This window comes from Lycorma delicatula, chromosome 1, assembly GCF_047948215.1.
Source record: "Lycorma delicatula isolate Av1 chromosome 1, ASM4794821v1, whole genome shotgun sequence".
In the NCBI taxonomy this organism is placed as follows: Eukaryota; Metazoa; Arthropoda; class Insecta; order Hemiptera; family Fulgoridae; genus Lycorma; species Lycorma delicatula.
The window spans coordinates 215,280,639-215,298,735 of NC_134455.1; the positions used below are offsets into that span (position 1 = coordinate 215,280,639).

Below are 18,097 nucleotides of genomic sequence, written 5' to 3' on the forward strand. Positions count from 1 at the left end.
TGTATGCAAATCTGTTTTCTATGATTTTTTAAAGTAATTCAAAATTAATTTTTTGGGAATCACTATTATCTTATTTAAACTTAATTTGCTAGTGTAGTGTAAAAACATATGTCCGATTCATTATTTGAATATACATCATGGACTTCTCAGCCAAACAGTCTTTATAATTTTACTAAATTAAAACATTAATAAAAATAAAATAAAATATTTTAAAGAAAAAATTCTAATCTCCATGGCAGAGTGGTAACGACTTGGCATTTCTGGTTAGATATGGTTTATTTTTAATAAGCTTTAAAATTTCAATTTTCGTATAAAAAATTTCTGGTAAGCTTCTGTGGTGAATTAATTCATCAGATGTAAAAAAAGTTTTAGAAAAGAAGATTGGAAAGAAACTAAGTTGTGACCATTACTCTAAAAATTACAATGAAAATCAGTTCCAAATATGTAGTTACATGTCAAATGTTTAGAATGTCTGCTGAAAATATTATGTTAAATAACACTTTATAAGAATTCCAATAAAGTGAATCCAGTGAGGTGAATTTTTTTATATATATAACTATATTTTCCTTTTAATACCTGCAATTAATTCAAAAACCTTTTACAGATCTTTATTTACGTCTAAGAAAATATTCTGCTAAATAATCTCTTTATTTGCAAAAAACTCGCAATGGATTCTGACAATCCATTATTAAGTTATGAAGCCTAATAAATTAGTATATTACTTGTCAAAGTTCAGAAAGTTTAGAATATTTATAAATCGTGTAAATATATATATGAGCAAGTAATTCTACCTATGATATCTGAAGTATTATTTACAATGAAGGGGATAATATAATGTAACAGGATATTATAGGTAACGAGAAGCCAGCAAATAGCTAGCCCATATCTAGCCATCAGTCATCATTATTCTGTTACTTTTTGGTCAGGATTTAATGTATTAATGTTCCAGAAAAATATTATTTAATTTAAAAATTGTAAAATGGGATACCTGAATTTTTCAACAGAATCAATGTCAAATAAGACATTTGTAAAGTATAAACAAACGAATAAATAGGAATCTTTGAAAAATTAATTTAAATCATTTTCATTAAAAAAAAACTTTTTTTTGCTGTACATGTTACAGTGTTTACTTTTAAAGAAATGATTAGTACTCCTCAATAAATAATAATTGAACTGAAACTAATTAAAAAAAAAAATTGTTAAAATAATTTTAGGGTGGATTCTCAGTGTTCAAAAGTTATTGGCAACTAAAACAGTTAATCATTATTGATTTTATGAAATGCGTTGGACATTTCTCAATCTCATAATCTTGATAAATCTTTGTACCTTTAATTTAAGATTATGATCATTCAAAATTGTTTATTTCAATGCTGAAAACTGAAAAATAATCTTAATCATTACAGAGATCACTGAGCTCATCTCCCTTTTTTCTGAGTAGGGTATCTCCATTCCTCGTAACATTTAAATATCGACATCCAGTTTCTCCGTAAAATCCAAGCTCTTCAATAATCTTTTCTTCAATACAATTCAGTAAATCTCTACAAATAACCATATCATTTGAAGAATTCAGGGTTTCATCTGACAACTTTCAGATCACCAAGATTTGTATATAGTTTTTAATAATTTAGTTTTCATTTGGTGTATCAATAAAAAGTCCTGGTGCCGTCTTCTTGGAATTTTGAACAAAAATACCAGCAAACATGGAGATGGACATTATAAATGCATTAATTTTCAAAAAGTTACCCTTAGTGTTTTAACTTTATAAGAACTTTGTATCAATAATTTTTTATTAAGTCCCAACATAGGCTTATTGTCATATTCAGTTGTATGCTTTTTCTCATTTTCATTGTTGGAGTAAATGTCGGAGAGTTTTAAAATTGAGGGCGTTTGCCCTCAAGTATGTCTGGAATAATGTAATGAGAAGTTTTGAAATTTGCTATATCCACAAACATACAACAAATAAATCTTCAACTTTTTAGCTCCCTACACACCTTATAAAGTCATACGAGTACATTTTGGATGCTGGTTTGGACACTAGGACTACCAAAAAGATAAAGATTTTTTTAAACATGTTTTAAAACAATACACAGAGTAAAATAAAGGGGTAGTAGAAGGCATTTCCAGAGATTTCATTTGGAGTCATTCAAGTCATATGAATGATTATAGTAATATCAGATAACATGAAGTATCTGTGCACTTAATTTACTTACTCATATATAGTAGTGTATCTATTAATGGTAGTGTTTGGCATAGCTCCAAAAAGCCCATCAAATGTATTTGCTCCTGGTAAGCCACAGAATTTCCTGTAAAACAACATATTTTACTCAGCATGGTATGATTTTAATGATTTTACAAATCATTTGAAACTAGTAAACATATACTAGTCAGTAACCAATGTTACCAGTTATATGTCAAATAGTTTGACACAATAATGTATCAAGCATACATAGTTGATTATACACAATTTATAATAAGATCTTATTAAAATAAGATTTTTTATTAATTTTATAAGGTGAACAATGGAATAATTTTTTATGAAAACAATACTTTATATAATCATATACAAACTCCTGCCTCATCAAATTTTTGTAGTTTATTTTTTTGGAATTGTGCAGAATTTTACAGATGGATACCTTTCTCATGATAATTTATTTAAGTGAGAAGGAAATATATTACCAGAAGACATCACATAAATGATTATCTTACTCTGGTTAAGCTCTGTTTCTTTTGTATGAATATCATTCTACATAAACTTAAGCGGTGAATTTGTAACTCAAGCTCAGATCTTTGCTAGTTGTACTGAGTTACTCAAAGAAATAAAATATGTAAAATTTTGAATAAAATAATGTAATCTAACAGAAGTTATGAAATATTATTTAGATTAGAAAATACAAAAGATGTATAGTAAAATAAAATTAAAAGTGTTTATTAGAATGTAATGATTGTGGCAGTAAAACATGAACGTTAGGAAAGTTAAAAGGTAAAGCATGGAGGGTTTTGAAATTTGGTGATTAGAAAAATACTGAAACAAAGTAGGTTGATCAAATTTGAAATAGGGAGGTTTTAAGTGATACTGCACCAAAATGAAACAATTTGATAAATTTTGAGATTGAAAAGTTTTAAATTATAGCGAAGAAAAAAGAGTCATGTGGCAAATTCTTACATGAACTAGATTGAAAGATCATGGAAGACATTTAGGGCATCTGAAGTTAGTCAATTTATTAATGAAGTAAAAACTGTGAGCAGAGACAATAACTAGAGTACTTAAAGAAAATCATTAGTTACAGATTTGTGGATCTACCAGATATGTTGAAATAAAAGGAATATTCATAATAGAGAACTATATCAAACTGGTCAAGAGACTGACGAAAAAATAAAAATTCTAACTTGTGTTTTAAACAATATAAACAATAAAAGATTATACTGATCTATAAATTATTCTTATAAACTCAAATAAAATTATGAATTTCTTGCTGCCAGAGTTTCACTTCTCACTGTAGAAAGTTAAATCCAATGATATTTAATTATTTTTTTATTTCAATACTTTCCCTTGGTGATTAATATGTTCAGTGAATAAAGGGGCAATCAAAGGTAAAACTTAAATATATAATTCTAAACCTATAACAACCTAATTTATTTGTGTTTGAGAATGGAAAGAAATTCTTTTTAGTGATGTAAAAATATTTTCCAATAAAAATAAAAATAAAAATTAGAATTTTTATGACAATTTTCTATTATTACAATTACAAACATCATATTTCTTCATATTTGTGACTTAAGCTGGTTTATGTTCAAATAATGCTCCATGGACTTTTACAAACCAACTTTCTTTACTTCTTGCAATAAACATGAGTCTAAAATTATTTTAAAATCTATCTGCTGACAAGTGATTATTGATCTTCATCAATAAATAATTGCAAATATCATTAATTGTAGACCTTTAAAAATTAATTGGAGATTTTATATTTTCTTGTTTCTACTGTTATATAAGAGCTTTCTTTTGTGGCCTAAATTCTTTCTAGATTTCATATAGATGATGATCCCTAAAGCAGTATAAGTATTTTATAATGGTAATTGTTATTAATCAATTATAAAATGCTTTCAATGATTTATTATCAAGTCAACATAACAGTCTTAAAAAAAAAATATTTGAGGTTATTTTTTGCAAATGTAATGCACAGGTCATTCCAAGAAAGATTATGATCAATCATTGCAACTAAGTAGTTCAGTGGTGATTTCTGTTCTGTAATTTTATTACCTATGATATTAATTTTATCCTTTTGTTTGCTATATTTATTTTTACATTTTTAAATTAAATAAAACATTTTAAATATTAAATTTAAAAATGTAAAAATAAGTTTTAAAACTTATAAATTTGGATTTATTTACATTTATTATTAAATTGTACACAATGAAATGAGTAGCTGAACACAAATCTATGTTAACACCTGTCTCTCTCTCTTTCTCTCTATGCTAATATATTTATATTAGAATTATTTCATGATTGTTTATAAAAAAATTGGATTGCTTAATCTGCATAAAGTATCGCTTGACTTTTTAATTTTTAAAGCTGGACTTAATGTTGAACTCTACACTACTTTTGCTAAGTCTTTGACAAATTGGGACTGATATCTTCTGACCAGATCTTGTACCTCTTATTTTATATCTAGACACTGTTTTCTATCTATAAGATGTGATTGTATCTATCACCTTTTAAATAATTTACTAATGCGCTGTTTAAAATCTTTATTGTTCTGCTATTAATAAATCATTTTCATTCAGATGAGATTTTAACCTGTTAAACACTATCCTTTCAGATATATTTTAAAAAATGAACAAAAAATTACAGTTCTGTATTTTTCTGGTCTTGTTTATCATTATTTTTATGTAAAAGTTTAATTTTGGGTATATTTAATAGTTCAGGGATTATTCCTGGTTCATGAAAGGCACTAGACCAATGAACTGTGCTGGCCTACTGCTTGTTTCCGATATTTCAGGACTAATGAAGTATGATAGTTCATCAACATCACAAGATTTATCATTTTTTGATACATAATGACTGAATCAACATTTTTGTGGCTAGTTCTAAAACCATTTTAGAATAATTTATCTATTAAAAATTGGAGTTTTTCTTGAATGCCATTCCCATATTTTGCATAACTTTAATTGCTAGTATTTAAAAATATTCAATAAATGAGTTGGTAACTTTCCTATTAAATGTTGATAAATTTTCATTTCTAACCCACAACATTCACGGTTACACAATTAAGTACTTCTTTCTACATTGAGTTTCCACAATTCCAAGTTAAGGTATGATGATGTGTTCAGTTCTTTCAAATGTTTAGCCTGTTTGTTCTATGTAATTTTTTTCATATTTAGTAAAATGTTCTTATTATCTTTGTTTATCTTGGGTACTTCTTATAAATCATGTTTATGACTCCTTGTAATATGAAGTCTTCAATATTCAAATGAAATGATTATCAATCATTGAGTGATTTTAAGAAGAATGCAGTTTATACATTTTCACTACAATTAATTGGGGATATGAATTATCAGTTTTAATAAGGCAAATATTAATTTCAAAATTGATTATAACTTCAGAATTTATTGTAATTTGAGAAAAATTAATTTATAGGCAATGATTCAGCATAAAAAATTTGTATTGACATATATTTAATGTCTGTACATAAATTTAAAACTCTGTACATTGAATGAAACTCTCCTGAAAAGTTTGTTACCTAAATTCCATGTAGCCAGGTATTCCAAATTCACGTCCTCTCTGCATGTTAAATGCCACAAGATCCAAACCGAAGTGGTTTCCAGGCTTTTTGAATAAATTATTTGTTACCTGAAAGAAGTAATTACATATTTAAAAATAACCTGAACTATTATTTTTTATTAGTTTTGAACATTTCCAGAAACAAAGTAAGAATTACATTATTGAGCATTATTTCAGTAATTACACAAAGTGGGAGCATATTTTATCTTCTATTTAAGGCCAGCTTCTTATTTTCCATTTTAATGTGTATGAAATTTACGTATTCACTGCACAGTGTGATTAAACACAATTATGCTTTTAAATGATTAAATATTAAACAACTCATTTACAAAGTACTAGAACATTTTTCAAATGAGCTTTTGAACATGAGATTTGCAGCATCTTTTTCAGTGAAGTTACCAATACTACTAATTAAAATGGTGCTAATAATTAGTTCTTAAAGATCCTTTGGAAGAAAGAGTCTATGTTTTGAAATTAAGTCATTTAATATTTAATAATTTTAAACTTGTTTAGGTACTTACCTAAATAATTCTGAATAAGTATTCAGAATTTATTTAATCTCTCTTAATATATGAAGTACTTTTTTGTAATTATACCAATTTAATAACAAAAATCTTGTTTATTTACAAAATAAGTTTCAAACAGATACATTTTACTAAGCTAAAGTATTAATACAGGTTTTACCTGTCAAAAAATCATCCATTCCTTTTTTGTTGATCTCTACTTCCATGCTTTTCTGTAATCTGTAAATTTTTTCAGATATATTTCTTGTTGAAAAACATCTGTTAACTTAATTTTTTATATATCAATAGCCATAGTACCATTTCTATTGATCCAATTCTCTCCAGAATTCCATTTTTCAGACTTTCATAAATGTTTATTTTTAGATATCATAACTAATTTGAATATGAACTAAGAATAAATTCAAATCCTTATTCAATATTTTAACTCTGAGATACAAAATAAGCTGAATTTTAAAGGTTACGTAATTTTGTTTACATCTGATCTCCCAAGTCCTGCAACTGTTTTGAGTATTTTTCTTAATTTAATCTGGAAATTAAAAAATATACTCTACATCAAAACTTGAACTTTTTGGAACATAAAATTGTTTTCAAGCAATTATACATTTTAAAAATGCCACTTTTTAAACTTATTGTAATCTTGTTTTTTGACACTACCTGTGATTCAAGAACTGTACATTTCCAAAATTTCAGTTTTCAGGTATATCTGTGCAGACAATGAGGGTTTTCTAAGTGTGACTTAATAATTTTTCAATAATTTTATATTCAACATTTATTTGAATTTAATGCAATCTTGTAAGGCTGTTTTTTGACATTTTTTAATAATTAAGATTGTAATAATTCTGACTTGGTCCAGCAGAACTCAACTGCTTTGTGCTGATGGTATTTTTCATGAACTGGCTGTTTTATTCATACTGGACAATTTGTTATGTCTGTAGGACATTTCAACACACAGCTTTATTCAGCTCATTGCAATAAATGCCTTAAAGATGCTAACACCAGCATAATCAGTTATGTACGCAAAATAGTCATTGAGGAATATAATAGATGAGCCAGAATTAATTAATATTCTAAGATATTTACCTCTTGTGTGACAGAATCATCCATAGCTTGAGCAACTTGGTTCATTAAACCCATGAAATATTCATCGAGTACACCAGCTCTGTATAAATCATATGGCCTTCTAATCAGGTCTGAGAGTCTTTTTGATGCTGCAAGATAAAGACAAGAATAAAATTATAATACAATCTACACTACAATTTCATCCTCAGAAAATTTAATATAATTTTTATGTTCTTACTTAAGAGTGAGATGTCAGTTACAATAATTATTGAAAAAAACAGTTTTTTGATTGGAATCAAGGATTAGAATTTGAATAAGCATTGTTTAAAATTTTAAAAACACCTTCCAGTAATTGTTTCAAACCCCCTTCCTTTAAAACATTCAGCATTGGTATTTTAAGCAAATATTTTTAATCCTAGAAACCGTGGACAATTACCAATATTAGGTTGAACATGATTATTTTATTCTTTCCAGTAAGAATTACATAAATTTGTTTTTTATAAAAATGAAAGTTTTTGTTTATTAAAATGAATTATCAACCTTTTTTAATAAGATGAATTAAAGCTAAAATTTAGTTATTTTGAAACTTAAAAAACTATCTGTATAATGCGATAAAATGACAATTATTCTAAAAAAAAACAGCTGTATGAGAAATAAATTTTTAACAGTATTTTACCAATAAATTTGTGAGCTTTACTCCATCTTTCAACAGCTGTTGGTAGAAGTGTATGACCAAATCGGAAAGCAGCTGCTGAGAAGGCATCAATGACATTAGGATTCACGTCAGGGTCATAACCATTCCAGTATCCCTGAAAATAACACCAATTTAACAAAAGAATGTACATGCATAACATTTTAATACATATGTTTTCACATAATGTTAATGTAATGTTTTTATATTCATTATGAAGTGAAGTAGTTTTTTTGAGGGTGATTAGAAGGCCTGCTTTACACAATAGGTGTAAACCAGTAGAGTGGAAACCGAATTATTAAGTTGGTTTGCAGGCCAGATAGCATCAAGAATGCACTAATTCTATCATTGAGTCCTGGCATCCTTAGCATACAGAATCTAGTAGGGTCAGATCTACATTCACAGAAAAATAATTGAGGAGAATGAATTAAAGATAAGGAGTAGGGGTGTGGGGTGAGTAAAGATGATCTAGTTCCCAGGGTAGTTTACTATTTAGCCTTGGTTTAAGTAGTATTTTACTGTTTTTATAAGGTAATGGCTGTGATAGCATTATATCTGTATTGCAGATGCCAATTTAGTATTTAATGAGAAACCTCATCAAAAAGAGTCTTCACCGACTTGAAGATAAGATCTTCAATATCTTAGGTTTTGTTCATTTCATAAAAATGTATTTTATGAATAACATGCATTATTAAATTGATATCATTTTTCATATTCAGTTATTAAGGTATAAATTAACTGTATCTCCTTTGTTTTTGTTTTTAAATGTAACTGGTGCACCAAAGAAGTTCAGTCACTTTCAATACTGACACCAATAAAGATGGTTCATAATGAAAAGATGCGTAGATTTTCATATTACATTTAGAACCTCACCTTTTTTACAGTTGTTTTTTTAACAGTTTAACTGTTTTTTTGTTTTCATCAATGAAGATAGTTTTATATAATTTCTTTTTAAATACTGTACCATACACAATTTATATTGTAATAGAGGAACATATTGTGCTACTACAATAGTATATGTGATATCTTATGTTAAAATAATTATGTTAGTGGTACCTCTTTTTGTAAAAGCAGTCCAAATTTTTCCATAATTTCTTTACCAAGTAAAATAGGCAAAAATTCATTAAATGAAATATGTTGAATTTCTGCTATCACAATTCGTCTTGCTTCCTGAAAGAAATAAAGTAAATTATTATTATTTTTATTATGAGAGAAGTAGTGTAATTATGTAATTGTTTTTTTTTTTTTTTTTTTTTGTGAGCATTCAGAAATAAAACAGTTACACAAGTATATATATACGATGTATGAGTATGTATATAAATTTAAAATGTTTAAAAATTGTTTAATTATGATAATATTGAAGGCTTGAAGTACAAAATTGAAGGCTTTTTTTTTAAGGCTTGAGGTACAATAACTTTATTAAATGACTGATAAATGTATACATTTTATTGTCAAAACTTGTAGAGAATTTAATTGTGAGAAAACTGATGTAATTTAAAGGCTATAAAAAACAAAAAAGAAATCAAATGTTATTATTAAAAACGTAACGAAACGCAAGAATGGCGGGAGTTTGAATATTTCTTCCTACAGATTGCAGAGCCTGGACAATGTCCCTTGCTGCTGTATCTTTTTATTATAAGGCAGGTTTCATGGGTTATTTAGTGGTGGTTATAAATTTTAAGTTTTATTTATGAACAGATTTGGTAATTTGCATTCCTATCCATATGGACCAGTGTGAAATTTATTTACTGGGTATGACCGTAGGAGACTAAGCTTTTGAGCCTAGTACTCCTGGCTTATTAAAAACAAAACAAAACTTAACAGAAAAATATTATGGGTTTGTAAAAACTGAAAACAATTGTTTTTAGCATTAGAAATTTAAAACTTTGAAAAATTAAAATACTTTTAATTTACTTCAAAAAAAAAAAATACTCAATATGGTTTTTACACTGTTAACTTAAATAAATATGTGAAAATTCCATCATTGACATTGATGCACTTTTTAACTGGTTTCTTTACATTTTCCGTTGTCAACCTAATGATATTTTTATACTCCTTGATGAGGGCAGCAGGATTGAGAATGCGAGTGATCAATTCATCATAAGTCTTTTGCTTGAGTACCTCGTATTTCATCCATCCCAATAAACAGCAATCTAAGGGAGTGAAGTCTGGTGATGTAGGCGGACAATTTACCAGTCCTCTACGTCAAATCCAGAAAATTTTTCATTAAGAATTGTCTTACTACATTTGTGAAATGTGTTGGTGCTCCTTCATGTGATAGAACATTTCAATTTGTTGAACCAGTGAGAAATTTTCAAGTAGTGTAATGCCCTCCATACTGTACTTTGTGGAATGTTGTATCATGTAGAAATTCTGTGCGTGCTCATTGAAGAACTAAGCTGTACCAACTGAAGAATGTTTTCCCTTTCATTACCATGTAATATTTGATGTACAGATGAACATGAGTGCTGGGAAGTGTACCATTCTCACAAAGATTATTAAAAATTCTACAAAATACTTTACAGGTTGGAAGTACTTGTTCAGGATACCTAAATCAGTATTCTTCCACTACTGCTGGAGTATTTTTATGGCTGTATACAAAAATTATATTAGCATATTCTGCATGAATGAAGAGATGAGGCATTTTTCAAAATAAATATTTCAAAACAGAATTTCACTTTTTTAAATTCAGATTTAATTGGAAAAATGTGAGTACAATTTAAAGTACAACAAACACAAAAACACTACATTGTTTGATATTCAAAAATAATTCAACACAATCAAAATTATGTCAAAAACAACTAAACTGCCTAACGTTTATTAACACGTAACCATAATTTTATGACAACGAGTAGTATTCCAATTAATTTTAAAGCATATAGTTAGTGTTGTCACCCTAATTTTTCAAAGGTCAAAGTTTATTTTATTAAAAACAGCTATTTTTAATTAAAAAAATTAAAAATAACATCATAATATTTTTCTGTTTTATTTTGTTTTTAATAATAGAAGTTGATATTTTTGTTTATAATAGACTTTATTATATAACTTTTCTTAAAATTAAGTTCTCTACAAGTTTTGTGGTAAAATGCACAGTTTTATTAGTCATTTAACAAAGTGATTGTCTTCAAACCTAAAAAAAGTGTTTTTTGTCACCAAATGTTTCCGATTTATGTTTGATATCATGAAAGTTACGGTATATACAGTTCTGGGCACCTGCTTTATTTGATTTTGCAGGTCAAAAAACATAAAACACCATCAGGTTTTCCCCCTTATATAAGGCCTTAAAAATTTCAGTATTGATCTCATTTCAGTGAGGGAATTGAAATCCGGGCAAAGTGTTACACTAACCGTAACTCGATAAACAAAGCATTTTCAGACATATGTTGGTATGAATGTTTTCCTTGTTTTAAACTCTAGAATAAGTTTCCAAATTATTCCCTTCCCTCTTAACTCACTCTGTATAACATTTAAAAACTCATAACACTTTCAATTACAAAAGTAACTGAAAGTGTTTTGGTGCACTAATTTTGATATGCTAATTAAAATGTTGTTTAGTAAATTTGGTTCATTAGCTATTAAAAATTAATAGTGTCTCATAAGACATCAATTACTGTGCATTTAGGTAACAATAATAAATTAATAGTTAAATTAGATAAAAATTAATTTCAATTTTAAAGAAATGCATAGTATTATATTATACATTTCTTTTCTCTATGCATTTCTACTATGCATTTATTTTTTTTACTATGCATTTTATAAAAATGCATAGGATCTGCATTCTATTTAGAAAATCAGCTCAGAATAAATTAACCTTGAAAATACTATTGGGAAACTATTTTGAGTTCATTTCATTCAAGTACATAAAGTTCAACATTTTATAAGAGTTGTTCAATTAATTTATATTTTTTAAAAACTCATATCTCAGGTAGTATTGTTTGTATGACTGGATTTTTATGGTTTAATTTTAAATAAGTTGGTCAGAGTATATTTTAGTAGGTTTGATGATTTATTAAAAACAAACATGGAAGCATAAAAAACTTTTCTTTAGTAGTCACAAGTGTTATGTGAATAGAAAGCACATGTCTGGTTCATTGAAAATATTTTTTAAGAATAAGTGACTATTTCTTATTATATTTATTTATAAAAACTAGCCAATTTATGTAGCCTTAAGTATATAATACAACTATAGTATACTATAGCTTGAAGTATATGAAATATGGTATCTTAAATACCATATATTGTAAGGTGATGTTTAATGATATGAAAGGGATGAATTTTTTCTGTTATTAACTCTGTTGTTTTGTTCAGGTCAATATGACCTGAAAGAATTTCTGTTCTGTCATTTCTATTCAGCTGAAGAATTTACTTTAGGTTTTTAGGACTTTATTAACTTTTATTTTGAAGGATTTAGCCATGCTTGTTTTTATTATTATTTTGTATTATTGTCCTATTTTTTCGTTTTGTGCTAATGAAATCAGGTTTTGCAATGCATCAGGTCAATATGACCTATGAGTATTTTATATTATATTTACCCACTGTGGGTGAAATGGGTTGGGGATGTGGTTGTGTGTGTAAAGTGTAATGTTCCTGTTTGCTTGGAAGTTTGACATATCTGAACTTGAATGTGTTACATCATCATCATCAATTATGAAATACTATTCAAATGAAACAAATGCATCATAAAAAAAGAAAAAAAAACATTATGTAAATGGATATGTTTACAAATTTTACATGACTATTGTAATTATGCAAGTCTCAATATGAATTTTTTGTCATGTCTGGACATGTCACTTGCACAAATAACAAGCACAGTAGTATAAATAACATAGCTAACAATTCAGTCTGTTTAGTTTGGTTTCATTGTTTTATATAGTACAATATGAGTATGGCAAATTAAATAGAACTTTAGAACAGAGTGAAGTTCAAGAAAACAAAGCAGTTTTCAACAGTGAAAAAGTAGTGTTAGAGATTACAAATCATACAAATACGAGAGTGATAGTGATAGTGATAACTCTGATGAGGACATTAGAGCAAGGCAAAGAAATTCTGTAGCAAGCACAAGTATACTTTCTAAGGATGGAGGAATTAGTGGAAGGTGGAGCCTCTACAACAACATGGACAACAAGCTGCCCAAAACATTATTAAAAATGCACTTGGTCTAATGAGATATGCATCTTTCAGGATAAGATAATTGGTAAGTTCATTACAACTTATTTTTAATTCTATTGAAAATGAAATGATAAAAATGATAACAATGAGGGATCTCGAATTTATGGGGAAAAATGGAAAAATTAACATCTCATTTCAGCAATACTCTGACTATTATTATTGGTAGGGGTTTATAAATCTATGGGAAATCAATAAAAAGCTTGACATCCAGATACTTGTCATTTCATATTCTGAGCAATCATGTCCCTTAAAATGTTTTGTTCAATATTTCAAGTTATACATGTTGGTAGTAGAATGGTACATGAAGAACAAAGGTATACAGATAAATTAGCTCCTATGCAAGAAGTTTGAGAAAAGTGGGTAGAAGTTGTACCAAAATCAGTGGCGGCTCACAGCTAAAATTAGTGGGGGTGCTGCTCCAGAAAATTTTTTTCTGGGCCTTTTCAAAGCCATGGTTAAAGTTTTCTGTAAAGTAAAAGAACCAAAAAAAAAAAAAAAAAAAATGAATGAAATAGAGTAGCTGGAAGCAGGATAATAATCTAATTCAGCACTTTATCACATTCAAGAATATGCATTCTTAAGCATATACTTATTAATTATTATAATACAATAATTACACAGTTTTTAAGCATGTGCTTAAAAACTGTACTTGGTTTAACTGAATAAATAATAAAATTTCAATACAAATAATATTTTTTAATATTATTAGTTAATAACTCAATAAAATGTCCACTTAAAAACACTATAGTCCAATGGTGCTTAATTTAAATTTCTAGTATTTAGAAACATATATATAATTCGTTTTTACTGATTACTTTCTCTTTCCCCCTTCCAGGGACCTTTTGGATAGTTTGGCAATCAAAGAGCCCTGGCTTTCCACCATCTTCTGATAACTACTGAAAAACAACTAAACCACTTTCATATTCCTTCCACTGACTAAACTAGAAAAGGGAACAAACAAGGAACATTCCATACACATGCAGAGTAAAAAAAAAGTACTTTCCACAAGCACACCAGGATAGGCACTGTGGAAGTGATGGTGTGCTCTCTCCCTCGCAGTCTTGCATGCAGCTTCCTATGTGTGTATGTGCACAACAGCCAAACACCACACTGCTGGAACTGTGAAGCGCAGAGTTCCATGCAACGATTTTTGTATATTTTTCATAAACTGGGGGATAGCTACTGACATTAAGCTTAAGGATTATATATTGTACAAGTATAAAGAAAGAATTAAAGAATAAAGGACTCATTATGTTAAATTTTATCGATAATATCAAGTGGTGCTGCAATTCCATGAGCCATAGGCGGCTCGCATGTAGGCACTATGGAACTGCAGAAATGGAAATTATATTTCCATACTATACTGTGGAAATATAAATATATTATTATAATGTAAATAAATAAATGATATATTCTGTGGAAATTATATTATCCTAATGTAAATGTAACAATTTTCTTGGCCGTTGCACTTTCAAATAATATATTCCCAGCAAACCTGTAAAGTGTAGTAAAAAAATACCAACATTATGTGATAGTAGTACTTCTTATTTTCTGAAATTGCAGGTTTTTTACTGGAAAGCAACCAGGAAGCCAGTCAAAGATGAATCAGGAAATAAGGTTTGTATGAGATTTGACTAGTGGCTTCACAGGTCACAATGTTACAATAGATAACTTTTTTACATCTTACAATTAGCAGGCAGTTTCTTCTAAGATGAGAAATAACTATGCTTGGTACCATAAGAAAAAATGGGAAAGAATTGCTGGTGAAAATGAAAAATAAGGATGTTCACAGCTTATCTTTCTTTTTTGTTAATAACACAACAGTAATGAACTATGCTTGAAAAAAGAATAAAGTGTTGTACTTATGAGAACTTTACATACTGGATTAGAGATAAGTGCTAGAATCACAAAAAACAACAAATCATTTTACATTACAATGCTACCAAGGGATAGTAGATACGCTTGACCAACTTGTAACTACATACTTGCAAATGCAAAACTAACTGGTGGCCAGTGATAATTTTTTACATCATGCTTTTCATATCAGCATTCAATTGATATGTTGGACGTCAGTCAATAACAACTGGAATAAAAATTCACTAATTTATTTATAAGAATTAGGAAAATCACTTATCGCACTATATATAAAATGAAGAAATACGTGCCTAGAACATTGAATTCACTGAACATTGTGAAAGTTAGTCAAGGACAAGATAAGATTTTGCCTCTCATAGGATTTTCTGACAGGGAAGTTTTAGGGATAAAACGTGTACGGTGCGTTGTCCTTCAAAAATTACAATAAAATGAACATATTTATTCTAAATGTAGCAAACATTTAGGCAAGCTACATGTGACTTAATTCTGTCTTAATTGTACAATTTACATTTAATTAATGTTTTTTATTACAATTAGTGTTTTAATTCTATTTTTAACATTTATTTAATGGCTACAACTTAATAAAACACTGTGTTTTTATTTTTTATAAAATGTAGAAAAATAAATAAATGAGAATAGTGTTCAAGTAAATGTATTTGTGTATGTTCTCAATGATTTCATTATCCATTTTGTTGATATAATTCATAAATACATAATTATTATTTACTGAACTGTATATTACTGAATTATATTTACTGAATTACTATATCATCATTTGCTGATGATATAGTAATTCTAGCCGAGAGTAAAAAGGATTTAGAAGAAACAATGAACGGCATAGATGAAGTCCTACGCAAGAACTATCGCATGAAAATAAACAAGAAGATAACAAAAGTAATGAAATGTAGTAGAAATAACAAAGATGGACCACTGAATGTGAAAATAGGAGGAGAAAAGATTATGGAGGTAGAAGAATTTTGTTATTTGGGAAGTAGAATTACTAAAGATGGACAAAGAGGGAGCGATATAAAATGCCGAATAGTACAAGCGAAACGAGCCTTCAGTAAGAAATATAATTTGTTTACATCAAAAATTAATTTAAATGTCAGGAAAAGATTTTTGAAAGTATATGTTTGGAGTGTCGCTTTATATGGAAGTGAAACTTGGACAATCGGAGTATCTGAGAAGAAAAGATTAGAAGCTTTTGAAATGTGGTGCTATAGGAGAATGTTAAAAATCAGATGGGTGGATAAAGTGACAAATGAAGAGGTATTGCGGCAAATAGATGAAGAAAGAAGCATTTGGAAAAATATAGTTAAAAGAAGAGACAGACTTATAGGCCACATACTAAGGCATCCTGGAATAGTCGCTTTAATATTGGAAGGACAGGTAGAAGGGAAAAATTGTGTAGGCAGGCCATGTTTGGAATAGTAAAACAAATTGTTAGGGATGTAGGATGTAGAGGGTATACTGAAATGAAACGACTAGCACTAGATAGGGAATCTTGGAGAGCTGCATCAAACCAGTCAAATGACTGAAGACAAAAAAAAAAAGAACTGTATAATATAAATAATTTTAACCAGAAAGTTGTTATTTTTGTATAGAATACAAATAATTTCATAAAAGTTATTACATGGGTCATATTGACCCATTACATGGGTCAATTGACCTGTACAGTATGTTAATATAGTAAATGTGAACAGAACGACAGGGTTACAATCTTCTTTTAACAAAACATCCACTAATCTTCTTTACCATTTATAAGCATTTGCAAAGTATGATGTGAGCCAGACTTAGCATAGGGAATAATTTTTGTTGGATCTCAGTTTGTGAAACAGAAATCAGAAATGAAAATGATCTTTTAATTTAATTAATTTAATTTTTATACTGAAAGTATTAATAGTTTTATTATAAAAGTAGTTCATGAAATAATAATCAAATCATACTGATTTTGTCCATCCCGGGCGCATATATGGCCCGGACATGTATTTGTAACAACTCTTTTACTGATTGTTATCAGTAACGGTAAAAGAGCTTTCTCAAGATCTGTTGATCTTGAGAAAGCTTAACTAAATGTATTCTTTCTCAAAGAGAAACTTTATGAAGGTAATGTGTTAGACATAATAGTATGCTTAGTACTTTACTTGATATAATGTTTCATCATCCCAATGAGGATTTATCTGACCAAGAGTGTGCGCTATCCTATTGTGTTCTCTTGCCATTAAAGTGTGCATACATGTCAGCACTAACTGTTCATTAACACGAATTTCACCTGAAACATAAGTAATACAATACATTTCTTTTAAGTATACTTTACAAACATAAATAAACATTAGGGTGAAATAAAATAGTACTAAAATAAATAGGTATAAAACTTTCTATATAAGGTAATGTATCATAAAAGTTTTCACACACATACACACACATGCGGAGAGAGAGAGAGAGAGAGATTATATCTACCCATGTACCAATGGTTTTTGGCATAACTGAGAAGGTTTTTCGATATATTTCATTTCAAAAAAAAAAATTGATATACATATATATATATGTATGTATATAAAGTAATGAATATGAAAAATCGCATTTTCAGATTTATCAGTTTACGATTAATCTGAACGTCCTGCATCTTGTGTAAATTATCCAATGCGTTATCTCTTTTAGGAAGGCTAGTTTAAACCTTTTCACTTTTATGAATATGCATTCCTATATAAAATTTAACATTGAAACTGTTTTTTAGCTCTCCTGAAAAGTTGAGTCTTTCACATTCATTACTTTAGCATGGTGGGAATGATATGTAATAGTGGAGATTTGCCGGTTGAAGCACAAACTTTAACGAATTGAATTAATGATTACTGAACTGTGAGTATCTATCACTGTGTGAGCTGGGTTTGAACTGATTGATTATGAAAATCTAAAAACCAACTTTTAGATTTTTAAGTTTCATTCCGAGTTTCAAGGGTTAAAATTGATTTTTGAATTTTTTTAAACCCTGTAAATTTT

At 28.2% G+C, this 18,097-nt stretch overlaps 1 protein-coding gene across 1 annotated transcript in view; it reads right to left on the reverse strand.

Annotated features, from left to right (window-relative positions):
- Positions 1-18,097, reverse strand: part of cysu (peroxidase homolog) — a 219,000-nt gene that overhangs the window by 14,885 nt on the left and 186,018 nt on the right. Inside the window, exons 10-15 of the mRNA XM_075372261.1 lie at positions 17,242-17,369; positions 9,110-9,223; positions 8,039-8,171; positions 7,384-7,511; positions 5,739-5,848; positions 2,211-2,303 (exon numbers count right to left, since the gene is read on the reverse strand). Of these exons, the coding sequence (XP_075228376.1) occupies positions 2,211-2,303; positions 5,739-5,848; positions 7,384-7,511; positions 8,039-8,171; positions 9,110-9,223; positions 17,242-17,369 (706 nt within the window). The remainder of the gene's footprint in view (positions 1-2,210; positions 2,304-5,738; positions 5,849-7,383; positions 7,512-8,038; positions 8,172-9,109; positions 9,224-17,241; positions 17,370-18,097) is intronic.